General features: G+C 40.1%; 1 protein-coding gene across 13 annotated transcripts in view; it reads left to right on the top strand.

Moving 5' to 3' along the window:
• The window catches only part of Carmil1 (capping protein regulator and myosin 1 linker 1), a 305,246-nt gene that overhangs the window by 223,704 nt on the left and 68,824 nt on the right, over nucleotides 1–12,718 (top strand). For all 13 annotated transcript variants that reach the window (XR_015439361.1, XR_015439362.1, XR_015439363.1 and 10 more), the window contains 2 exons: nucleotides 1,761–1,859; nucleotides 11,785–11,913. Coding sequence is in view for 10 of the 13 variants with exons in the window: in XM_087181828.1 (XP_087037954.1) it covers nucleotides 1,761–1,859; nucleotides 11,785–11,913 (228 nt within the window). In the remaining 3 variants the exon portion in view is untranslated. The remainder of the gene's footprint in view (nucleotides 1–1,760; nucleotides 1,860–11,784; nucleotides 11,914–12,718) is intronic.

Below are 12,718 nucleotides of genomic sequence, written 5' to 3' on the forward strand. Positions count from 1 at the left end.
TCTGGGATGACATGGGCCCCCTGGTTGCAGCAGTGGTGCTTGGACCCGGTCCCCACCAGTGCCCAAAGAGGCCCAATGTAATGGGACCAGAGGCCAAGCTGAAGGACCCAGGACTGACTGATTTGTCGTGTGTGCCCGCAACGTTTCAGAATCTTTCTGGCAAAATATTTCACATTAACGGCAATGTCACCTTGGCCAATGATGACTTCTTTGAAAGCAGCAAGAGAAAGTTAACATGATGTAAAGTCAAGGCAGTAATGTGTCAGTTTAATGATGTTTTATTTCAGGGATCTTTGCATTTTTGTAATTCCCTCATTTATATTTAGGAAGGTACGTTTTGCTCTGCTTTGCTATTTCCAGGGATGATGGTAATTACAGTCTGTATTTTAATTGTTCCTAATTGCTATTAAGTAGTAGTCATTTTAGCATATGGAAAATGAAAATTAATAATACTGCAGGCTTCACAGTTATTAGAAGTTCTTAACTGGGGACTTGCAGTGACAAATTAAAAGGCAAATGGTTAAGCAGTGGTTTTAAAAGCAAAAGCCATAAGAAAAATAGTTGACTCCATTTATTTGCGTCGAATCATTGTTTGTTTTGGGGGATTTGTTTTGGTCCTAGGGATTGAGCTGAGGACCTTGTGCTTGCGAGACAGACGCGGCGCCACTGATCTAAATCCCCGGCCCTGCTTCCAGTCATTCTTTAACAGAGCATCTTTCTAGGCGCCATCATTCTAAAATGTTAGCTCTGCATTTTTGGTTCAGTGTGTATCTACTTCCTGTTCTTAGATGCTTTCTTTCACTCTTGTTATTATTTGTACATCTCGCTTTCATAGGATATCTATAAACATGCAAATTGTCAGAAGGCTTCAAGGTTTCTCATTTTCTGTGGAAATCCATTTTATATTCTATAATTTACTAAAATCAGTTCTATTTTGAGATGAAAACCTGACAGATTGTTAAAATCAGTATACATAGTACAATGGTACCTCGGTTCATGAACTCAGTTCTCTCCACAATTCTGGTTGCAAACTGAACTGGATAATAACCGAATCAGATTTCCCCATAAGGTCAATATTGAACCTAACCTTGGGCCAGGGATTTAGCTCAGTGGTTCTGCCGCCTGCCTCACAAATGCAAGGTCTCAAGTTCCATCCCTGATACCAAAAAAAAAGAAAAAAATTGAACCTAACCATTGAATTTGATTCGGTTCTCATCCAACTCCATTTGCGACCAGAATCAGGGAGAGAATCAAGTTTGTGAACCGAGCTGGCACTGTATTTTTGAGTTTTACCAGCCTATATCCTTCCAAGTTTCAGTTTTTGTAGTTTTGTCTCCCTCTCCACCCCCTTAAGAATTTTCTAAGTGAATGACATCTGTACTCCTTGGGGATATTCATTTAACTCTGAACTGTTTGGCACTTAAAAATTCATGAGAGAATGATTGAGGTTGTAAGCTGACAAGTGATAAAAAGTCTCTAACCCCACAGGCAACTAAACACTTGCTTATCTTTGTCAACTTCTGAGTCACACAGAAATTGCTCCAAGTACCCAAAAATTAATTTTCCAACTAAAGACACCCCCTAATAGATCCCGATGGCAGATGGTGTCCCCATTCCGTCTGTACTGTGGGGTTGAGGCACTGGCAGGATGTGCATATCAGTGCTCTGGTTTTAAGTCCAGAAACTGACTGGTTCACTTATAACTTTATTCTCTGCAGAGTCGAATGTGTTCTTGAGAGATACGTGTGCTTAATTTCCAGATAGAAAACTATCTGCTGCGGAATCATGAGACTAGAAAATACCTTCAGGAGCAGGCCTACCGCCTCCAGCAGGGCATTGTCACCAGCACCACCCAGCAGGTAAGGGGGCACCTGCTGCCCCCCCCACCCTTTACAGATCCTCATGCAACCCAGGCAAGAGCTGTGCCACCCAACTGCATCCCAGCCCTCTGTCTGCCCTTAACAGCACCTTCTAAGAGCAAAGGAGACTGTTCCACTGACAAGCAAGAAGTGGTGTCTGAGAATGGCAACCAGTGTTAGTAGAGTTTGTGGGAAGAGGAAGGAATAAAGAGGCCAATCACGATGACAAATGTGCGATTGTCACAGTTGCTGACTTAGTGCCTTTTCATATTGCCAGGAAGCTGTGTGGTGACAGACAAATCGAGGGAGTCCTGAAGATAGATAGTGAAGTCTGGGTGACCTGATTTGCTTCTTTGGGGGCATTCTGTTCAGAACTCCCTGGTCATTTGCAATCACCTGCTGGGGTGCAAATATCCAGATTCTTATGAACCCAGAAGGGTTTGTTGAATACTCATTAGCACTTAAGTGCCAAAGAGAAACTGAAGAGTGTTTCTTTCTCACCTCATTTCTCTTTTTTCTCTCACCAGCTTTCTGGAGTAAACAAAGGATTCTAATAATACTGTTTTGTTTTGTTTTTTGTGTGTGGTACTGGGGATTGAACCTAGGGCCTTTGCACTGAGCTACATCCTCAGCCTTTTGTTTTTTTAATCTTTTATTTTGAAACAGGGTCTCACTAAGTTGCTAAATTGCCCAAGCTGGGCTGCAACTTGCAATCCTTCTGCCTCATCCTCCACACCTGGCTCAAAAAATTAACAAAAACCAAAGGTCATAAACATGAGAGGGAAACAAATAGTGTATCAAAGAAGGAGCAAGATGAATGAAAGAACTGAGGTCTGATAATTCACCAGACAGCAGAAGGCTGTAATTAGTTAAGTTCATTGGGACTTGAGAAAATATTACATCCATCTAATAAGAATAAGCTACTATGAAAAGAGTAATCAGAAAATTAGAAGTAATGCTTAGCAATTAAAATATCACTTATACAGAATTAAACTGCTCAGACACAAACTAAGCTGTTCTTCTGGAAGAAAAAGTAGAAAAAAATCTTTATAACATGTAGTGAAAAGATAAAAATACATGAGAGCAAAGCAAGATAAACTGGCAAATAGAATCAAAGTGACCGATGCCCTTCTAGTAGTTGATACAGGAGAAATATAATTCCCAACCTTTGAGATGTCAAATATGCTGAGTTCCTATAATATCGATGAATGAAATTATGAACCAAAGGAAGAAGTTAGGAGAGTTTTATTGGAAATAGGGAGAGAAAAATAGCTCCTGGATTTCTGGGAGGGATCTGGAATGGGTTGGCTACCAAGGCCCTTTGTCAGGAGTAATTTATATAGCAAAGTCATAGTGTGGGTACAACATGGGTCAAACTGCCATTGACCTATAGGATAACAAGTACAGCCCCTTAGCTGATATTTATCTAATAGGGAAGCAGGTCATGTGGCAAGGGTACATAAAAGAACAAAGAACATGGGAAGGGATGGGTCCAGATGCTCTGGTCACCCACCTGGGTGACTGATGCCTACCTTGACTTTGTGGACCGGGTAGATTGTGCTAACCACAGTAGAATTCCGAGTCACTATCCCTTAGGGAGGCATGCAGGCCTGGCCACTGCATCTTCATCTTGAGGCCTGGCCTTCTTCAGATGCACCACCAGCGAGATTTCTGATGTCTTTATATTTTTGTGCTGATTTTCTTGAGGGCCCGATCCTTCTTTGACTATATATTAATTTCTATCTAACTTAGCTGCCTATAATAATAGGGGCTTCAAAATGAAAAATGAGAATTATCATAGGGCAGAATATAAGAGAATTCCATTTCTTGAGTCTTGGAGTTAATTTGATTGAAATTGAACAAAATGAGGACAGAAGATCGACACCTAGATATATTTTGTAAAATGTGAAAACTCTTAAAAGAACATGTAGAGGTCCGGGGATTTAGCTCAGAGGCAGAGCACCTGCCTCACAATCGCAAAGGTCCTAAGTTCAATCCCTGGTACAAAAAAAACCCCACAAAAAACGTAGAGTTCCAGAGAATTTTAACAGGTTATGTTTTGTTTGTTTGTTTGTTTGTTTTTTCCCAGTCCTGGCAATTGAACCCAGGGCCTTGTGCATGCTAGGCAAGCGTTCTACCACCAAGCTTTATTCTTACCACAATAGTAGAACCATCTTTTAGCATCTGTCCTACTTACTGGAAGTAAGCAAGGTACTGTCATCAAATTTCAGAAAGAGATTTATTTTAAACCAAGAATTCTCTACCCAACTATTGTATTACTTAGATGTGAGGACAGAATAAAAGTGTTTTCCAGACATGGCCTCAGAACATTTTCCCCCACTTTCCCTACCTGAAAAAAAGTTACTTCAGGAAGTTCTTCAGTTTAACAAAGAAAAACAAAGTGTACAATAGTGAGTGTAAATAGGAAACTGTAACAAATGGAAGTTGAAACAGTTGAAAGAATATTTTAATTTATTTATTTTGAAAGAACATTTTTAAAAATTGCTCCTTTGAGACAATCTACTTTGAGGTATAGGGTTAAGAGTCACAGAGTTGTATGTCTTTTCCCCTTGGGGTCCATAAGTATAATTTTGTTACTGACTTTCAGAGCATTTAGCATTTCACTATCAACTTAGACATGGAGGAGAAACTTAATTGTTGTTGTATTATAGAATGTAAATACTGAAATCTTCATACTGTAAGAGGAATGAAACTGAAGTTAGGAGTTGAAGAGGAAGAAAATTGCCTTGTAGCAGGAATATGCTAAATTTCTAGTTTATGTTTCATGGAATCAGCTGCTATTTTCTATAATTCGTAAGTCAAGAATATAACAGTAAATCTATGATTACAAATTAAGATGGAAGCCACTAGAAAAGTGAAATAAAGTGTTTATCCCTGCAGATTGGGGGAAATGATTAACTGCTAGTGAATTTTTTTCTCCTTTTAGACCATTTTGTGTACTTTGCATTATTTTTTTTGTTTGCAGATATCATTTTTTGTTTTCATATTGAGAGAATAAAAAATACCTATAATAAAAATATGTTTAATATTCTAGTTAGATACACTTATAGGGACAATGACTGCACAGATAGGCCTAGAGACTTACTTGTAAAATGGTCATGAAAACATGAATAATGGTTATCCTAGGTCAGTGATGATGAACCTTCTAGAGTTTTCAGTGATACAAACAGCCCTCTCCCATAGGTTCACCAGCACTGCCCTTCATGATATGATTGAGTTTTATTCTCTTGAACTTCTCAGTATTGTTTGAATGTTTTACTGCCAACATGTATTATTTAAAATAGAAAAAGTAAAGGAATATGTGTTGAGAATAAAATATCCATAAATTATTAATGAAGTTGCTGAAATTTTGAGAAGGAGAGCAGCATTTTGACCTAACAGTGCATTAAAGAATGTTTAGAATTTTCAGCTAAGGGCTAATCTTAGTCTAGTACTTCCTGGCTTACTGTTACATCCTGGTTTTAGTGTTTAACATTAAAAGCAAAGGGAGTGCTAAAATCTTACATTGGGCCTTTGCCTTGTTTTCCTTTTTAAGCGACCAAAATGCAGACTTCTTTCTTTTGCAGTCTTTCTAAGTTTTTCCTCATTCAGAGGGAATTTTGCCAATCAAAAAAAAAAAAAAAAAAAGTACTGCAGCAATCTTTAATGCTCATTCTTAGAAATCAGTTTCATCTTCTCAATTGAAAGGAAATTGTACAGAGGAGAGGTGTGGGGATGTTTAATTCTGAGTAGGTGACATCGTTCAGAATTATCTGAGTCATTAGGTAGGTATATGACCACCTTTTCACTTTGAGGAGTTCTTAGGATTTTATGAGTAGCTATTTGCAACCTTTCATCATTTCAGTGGCTTTGATGTTTCCCGAAATGTGAATACAGAAAGAATAGACCCTCTCTTTCCAGTGCTTGTGCCAACCCCATAGCCAGTCATTGGTCTCAAGGAACACTAAAAAAATTAAAATGTGTTTGAATAAAACATCAAAGTCTCATACCTATTCATATATTTGTTCTTGCCTGTTGGCTTTGATTAGGAAAGATTTATATCTGACTCTTGTGTTCATCCTCTGCCTTTTTACCTCACAAACCTCCATAATCAAGACTCAGGAACCTTTTTCCCAAAAAGTCATGTAGTAAATAGTGTAGGCTTTGCAGCCCAGAATGTCTCATGGTAGCCCCTCACCTGTGCTGCTGTCAAGGCGAAGCCATGGGTGTCCCAGGGGAGTGAGTGAACTTGGCTGTTTTCCTCAAACTTGGCTGTCTTTTGTCAGGTTCCTCTTTTTAACTTTCAGACCCCTAAAAAAAAAGAAAAAAGCTGGGCTTGGTGGTGAACACCTGTAATCCCAGCACTTAGGAGGCTGAGCCAGAAGGATCTCCATAAATTCGAGGCCATCTTGGGCTGCATAGTGCATTTAAGACCAGCTTGAACTACGTAATGAGACCCTGTCCCAACCCCTTCCCCAATAAACAGATATTTAGTTAAGATGTTCTTTTATGAGCAGATTTTAATACTTGAGCTCAGGATATCTTTGCTGCCCCTTACTTTGTAACCTTGTGAGACTGGGCCTCTGTCTCCATCTGTCTACTGAGATGTTTTAATGACCTCCTTGTCACCAAGTCCAGCTGCCCTTTTTCTTTCTTCATTAATAGAGTTGAGAATGTTGACTCTCAGTTTAGATGGCCCACGTTTAAAATCAGGCTCTGCTCTTCCCTGTCTGTGTGAATTTAAGTTAGTTATTTCCTAACTTCTTTAAGCCTCACTTTCTTCATCTGTATAATGTGAGTGAAGGGAGTGCCTGCTGCAAAGGGGCCACAAGGATTGCCTGAGAGTGCACTTGAAGGCTTTGACGCCTTGCTGGCGAATGCAAATGTTTTTTGCTGTTATTTTTATCATTACAGTTCCCATCATTGTTGACCACCTTGTCTTCCTCAAAATTCACTTCTCCATTCCTGGACGGAGTCATTCCCAAAATCTCTCTTCCATCCTTGTGTCTTGCACATCTTTTCTATCCATCTCTCTCTCCTTTCATCTCTTAAACATCCATTTAGTGTTTCCCCCATTTTTATACTTGGTCTAATTGGCTTCTGTTTTAACTCCTACTGGGGGTGATGCCTGGTCTCACTCCTAGTTCCTAATTCTGTCCTGGAAGCCCCATCCTTCCACTTCCTTTCTGGTGTCCCCAGGGCCGAGTCTTCCAAGGTAGCAGATACACAAAGCCAGGACTCACTCTCTTGCACCCCTGCCTGGCCAATTTTCCCTGTGCCCTAGCTGCTGAGCAGTATCCTGGCCGAGCTCCTCTCGTGCTGTCTCTGTGGCTGTTGGGCTGCTGCTGACTCAACTGTGGCCCTCGCAGCCTTCTCTTCACTGCTTGTCACCTGCCAGGTTCCTTGCTTAGGTTTGACCACCTCCTTCTGCCTCTTGTTTTACAAGAACTACAAGGAATGGCTTTTCTTCTGCCCGTCTATGCTCTCCACAGTACAGACCCTTTGTGTCCCTCAGGGCTACACTGAGTAGTGTTGCAAGGTGAGGGACCCCAAACCTACTTTGAGGGCAAAGCCCACCCCATCCTGCCTGCATGAAGCATCCCTTCTGCTCCTCCACTGTGAGGTGCCCTGTTCCTGACCAGGATATAACAGGAGTGCCAGATCTCTTGTGTTTCTTCTTTTGCTTAAAATTCCCTCTTATATCCAGGCATGGTGGCGTGCACCCATGGTTCTAGCTTTTAGGAGGCTGAGGTGTGAGGATTGCTCTAACCCGGCAGTTTTTGGGCAGCCTGGGCAATCTAGCTGGACTCCATCTCAGGTGAACAAAATACTCTTTTCTTAAACTGTAAAAATCTTTCAAGAAAGAACTAAAAAGCTGTCTTTGACCTCAACTAGGTAAGATTCTTCCCTTGGCTAAAATCTAGAACTTCTGTGATTTCCTTATCATTTAATAAACTGTTCTGTCATATGACAGGCACTGTTGAAGGAAACTGACTCAGCAGTGAAGAGAATAAAATGTTAACATCCTCATGGGTATTATATTACGTAGCATTTTATATCTTTTGCTACTGTTAATTGTGGATGTGTCTATGATTTTATGTTGCTTCCTGGCAAGGAAAAATGTATCTTATTCAGGACTGAATCTCTTCAGTGCCAAGTGTTCAGTAGATTTCTCTTAAATAAAGAAATAGACATGAGAACAAGAGAGATTTTTCCAGGAATAACCTATTCACTAGAACTAAGAACAGCTGTTAACAAGTTGTAAGCAGCCAGAGACGGCATTTATTGCTAATATTTCTAAATCCTGCACTTGGGCTCAAAATCCAGTATATTTGAAGACTCCTAAGCCATCAACAGCAGAAGTGAGTTAGTTGTATGATATAGTTGCCAAAGAAGCCAGCTTCACTTGTATCACATTTATTGAGGTACACTTTTTACAGCAAGGAAGCTGATCATTCTTTATGCTCAGTCCTTTCCTTCTGTGTTAGGATGCATTTATTGAGGGCCTATACCTCACAGGTTCCAGATGGGAGAGAGAAATCAGAGAAGGGTCCTGATCGGGTGTGTTTGTGTCAGGGAGAAATAGGGACTGTGACAACTGAAGAAAAGATTAAGGGAGAGAAAATAGCTGTGTGCCAGTGAATGCAAGACTGTGTCATAGGAGACACTGCAACTTTCAGTGTGTTCTCAAGGGGAAGGCATGGGACCTGTAGGGGAACACAGGAAGACAGAGAAAGACTTAAAGAAGACTGTCCAAGAAGGACAGAGTATGTACATCTTCTTGGAAGGGGGTGAGTTTCTCAAATTACGCAGTCAGTAACTTTTCTGTGTTGCTTGGGAAAAGTCGAACACTGAGGGCTTGGGTAAAGCAGGAAGTTTAGCTGAAAAGCCCCCAATGCATCCCTCACTCTGAGGCCTGCTGATGGGCTCACCCAGGAGGTCCCAGTCATCCAGCTTGCACTGACCTCTCTGTTTCACATTTCTGTACTGTATGAACATGATTTATACACTGATTGTCAAACTCTTTAATTTCCTGTTCACAGATTTTCACTTTGTATTCTTTACAATTATTCTGTGTCATCTAAAATTAATAATAGTGTGCCTTTGCTGACCCCTAGGTCTGACATCTGAAGGTGATCCATTTACTTGTGTGAAACTTCACTAAGCACACGCTCACAAGAGTCTTGAGATATGTGTGATTTTATCTTATTTGAATTGAAAAACTAAGTTTTTTATGTTTCTTTCGGATATGATTTGAAAATGTTCTACGACCCTTTTGGTTGAGTTCATTTACACCACTCTCCTTGGTCAGCGCTGAATGGCACTATCTTCAGAAGCTGCTCAGGTCCGTCATGGCTGTTAAAGGTCATTATTTTACAGCACCATGTCTCCCTCTGGAGTCAGCCTTCTGTGGCCCCAGACAGCCAGCAGATTCTTTCTTAGTATATGCTTTATTTATCTGTTGAATTTAGGATTCATTCTTAGTAAGATATGAATTAGGGATGATCATTTTTGCTTTAGAATCACAGATCAATATAATAGAAGAATTAGGATTTGTATCAGTTCAGATTTTTTTAAATGTGCAGTCAGCTCTATGCAGAGCATCGTGCAGTCGTAAAATTTCGCTGGAGAGATAATGTGAGATGGGAGAATTAGGCAAGTGTGTACCATACCTTGCAGGAAAATATTGGAGAAAAATTTTAAGCCACACTTGATTTTCTTTTTCTTTAGATTAATTTGCTCTTTATTTGCTTAGTCCATTTCTTGTTACTGTAACAGAATACTTAAGATGATGAATTATTAAGAATAGAAGTTCAGGGCTGGGGATTTAGCTCAATGGTGCCACTGCCTGCCTTGCAATTGGAAAGTCCCCAGTACCAAAAAAAAAAAAGAAGTAGAGCCGGGGATTTAGCTCAGTGGTTTTGCTGCCTGCTGCGCAAGCGCAAGGACCCGAGTTCAATCCCCAGTACCAACAAAAATAAGTTCAGTTTGGTTCCTGTTTCTGGAGGCTGGGAGGACGAAGAGTAAGAAACCAGGCGAGAGCTTTGCGCTGCCTGCTGAGAGCTGAGAGCTCAAGGTGGAAAGAGAAAGAGTCAGTGGCTGGGTGGGGGGCAGACATACCCAGGGCCAGCCTCTGTTTGTAACAGCCTGCTCTCACAGTAACTCACCCATTTCTGGGACATGGGAGAACTGGCTCCCAAGAAAGGCATTGGTTCAGGAGGGATCAGCCTGCAGGACCTAATCACTGTCATGATCCAGTCCCCAGCTTCCCACCCTGCCACATGAGGACGTGAGCCTCAGTAGGAATGTTGGTGGGCACAAACCATATTCAAATCCTACTACTTTGTTTGTGCTTCCCTGTAAAGGTACAAATAGAGAAGAGCACAGTCTAACATTCAGTTGTAGGTTTTGTCTACCCTAATGACCCACTGCTTCCTTTGGGTGTATATTTAACTCATGGGACACCTGGAAATTATCCTCATGCAGTTATCCCAAGAAAAAGACTTTATTGGAAAAGAAACTTTTGTATTTCCCCAAAATAAGACCAAGTGTTAATTTTTGTTCTAAAAGGTGCAATAGGGCTTATTTTCAGGGGATGTCTTACTTTTTCATGTATAACAACCTACATTTATTTATGTACAATAATTACATTTATTCACTTACTCATGTACAAAAATCTGCATTTATGTAGAAAAATCGACATTCACTCAAATACAGTCATATCATGTTCTGGAACATCGTCATAACTCTCCAATCCCTGAGTTCTAGCCTGAATTTTTTGAGACTTCATTTCCAGTAGAAATGTTGGCTTCAGTCGCTCATGTCTACCAATAGAATTGTCCTTAAATGAGCACTTCTTATCCGTGTAATCTGCTCGTAGTGCATGGTTACAATACACAACATATTGAATTATGATGATTCGTAGACACCGCCACATTCGCTCATTATCAAGTGTGCACCTTATTCATGCGTTGTGTCTGGACTCCGATTGGTCATTCAGCAGTGAGTCCCAAATTCATCTGTTTCTGTAGGCATTTACCTCTCATCCAAAAGTACCCACTTGGGTATTTACAAATACTTATTTATAACTTATTATTATCATGTATTTTAAGTTTTAATGTCAATAATGGTTTTTAATTATAAATTAATATTTGTAATTCAGTACATCTGCCTTTTGTTGCAGTGGATGTACTAAATACATCTGTCTGCCTGATAATCTTAACTGCATTTTATTTTGGGGATAGGGCTTATACTACAAATGTCCTCAAAACATGCTAGGGCTTATTTTCCAGTTAAGTCTTATTTTGGGGGGAAATAGAGTAGATGTTATTATTATTACCTGTGTTGATATAATAAGACCTCCACTTCCTTCTGTGTTTTGATGTCTCTTCATTTATATAGAACAATACTTGGTGCTATTCTGTTTATTTAAAAACTGTCCATTTGCACAGACTCTTCTGACTTCTGTAGTGCTGAGACTGATCAGCCACCAGCATTTTGTCTTCATCTCAGCAGTTTTCACATTGCACATTTCACGTTTGTCCCCTGAGTACCTAGCCCTGTGTCTCACACCCGCAGAACATACAATACAAGTTAATGAAGGAAAGTTACGCAAAATGTGCCTGAGTAGGTGCAAGATTTCAAATCATCAAGAAGGGCTCACTTTTGCTCTACATGCTGCATTTTTTTAAGGCAAGAAAGGGACCAAAATGCTTTCAATCTTTCCTCTGGAGTTAATGTTGCCAGGCATTTCTTGCATGAATCCTTAAATTAATAATTGGCTATAAGCTGTATTCTCTAAGATTCCATAAAGAAGCTTTCAGACTCATGCATTCAATTTTCTGAAATTTTTACCATTCTTCTCTGTTTCCTTCTATCTGAACATCACCTGGGCTATCTTGAATGCTTTTCTGTTTTGGAGCAGATGATTGACAGAATATGTGTGAAAGTACAAGATCATCTCAACTCCTTGCGAAATTGTGGGGGAGATGCTATCCAGGAAGATTTAAAATCAGCAGAACGGCTCATGCGTGATGCGAAGAACTCTAAAACAGTGAGTTTCACATCAACCTGTGTGTGAGTCTCATGTATTAAAGAGTTTTTCATGTAAATTTTCGAAACTGTCAACTTTCTTTACCTCTCTACCAAATTCCAAGATTATTGACAGGTGGCATGACGACCTGAATTAGTTTTTGTCTCCTTTCCAAACCTGTGCTTATTACCAATTAAAATTTTTTTAAATGTAGAATACAAAGCAGAAGGCCAGCATGACTTACAAAGGGTAGAATTGGGCCCTGAACAGCTGTTGCATAGTTTCAATGAGTAACAACTCATTTAAAATTATTCTCCACGCCAATAACATGAAACTCCTTCTGTCCTGTCTAAAGGAAAGCTTCTCTCACATTAGAATTTGGCCTTCAAAGTGTGACTTAGTAGGAAAGGACTAACCAAGAATCAGAACACCTGGCATCTGGTCCTGGTTCTGGTACTAGGATCACATCATCATTGAACATCATGAATGTGAGAGGCCTTAAGGATTAATCAGACACTTTTGTGGTATAGTAAGAAATATATATTTAGTCCTTGTCGTTGGGTCCTCACAGCTCATAGCCCTGGAATTTTGTAAATGATAGAGGTGCCAGGAACATCTTTGTGATCAATCATAAGCCGCTTTTACTGCACCAGAGTTTATCCTAACAAGATGACTCATGATGGTCTTCTAGAGGAAGCAGACTCCTCCCCAAGTCTCCTGCAAGGGGACAGGGTTGAGTTTGGGCTCAGGCACCTTTGGCCAGTGATGTGATCAACTATGCCTGTGTCGTGGAACTTCCATAAATGCTCCACAGAGTGATATTTAG

This window comes from Heterocephalus glaber, unplaced genomic scaffold, assembly GCF_053883595.1.
Source record: "Heterocephalus glaber isolate CG9 unplaced genomic scaffold, H.glaber_assembly_v1.0 deba00001472, whole genome shotgun sequence".
Classification (NCBI taxonomy): domain Eukaryota; kingdom Metazoa; phylum Chordata; class Mammalia; order Rodentia; family Bathyergidae; genus Heterocephalus; species Heterocephalus glaber.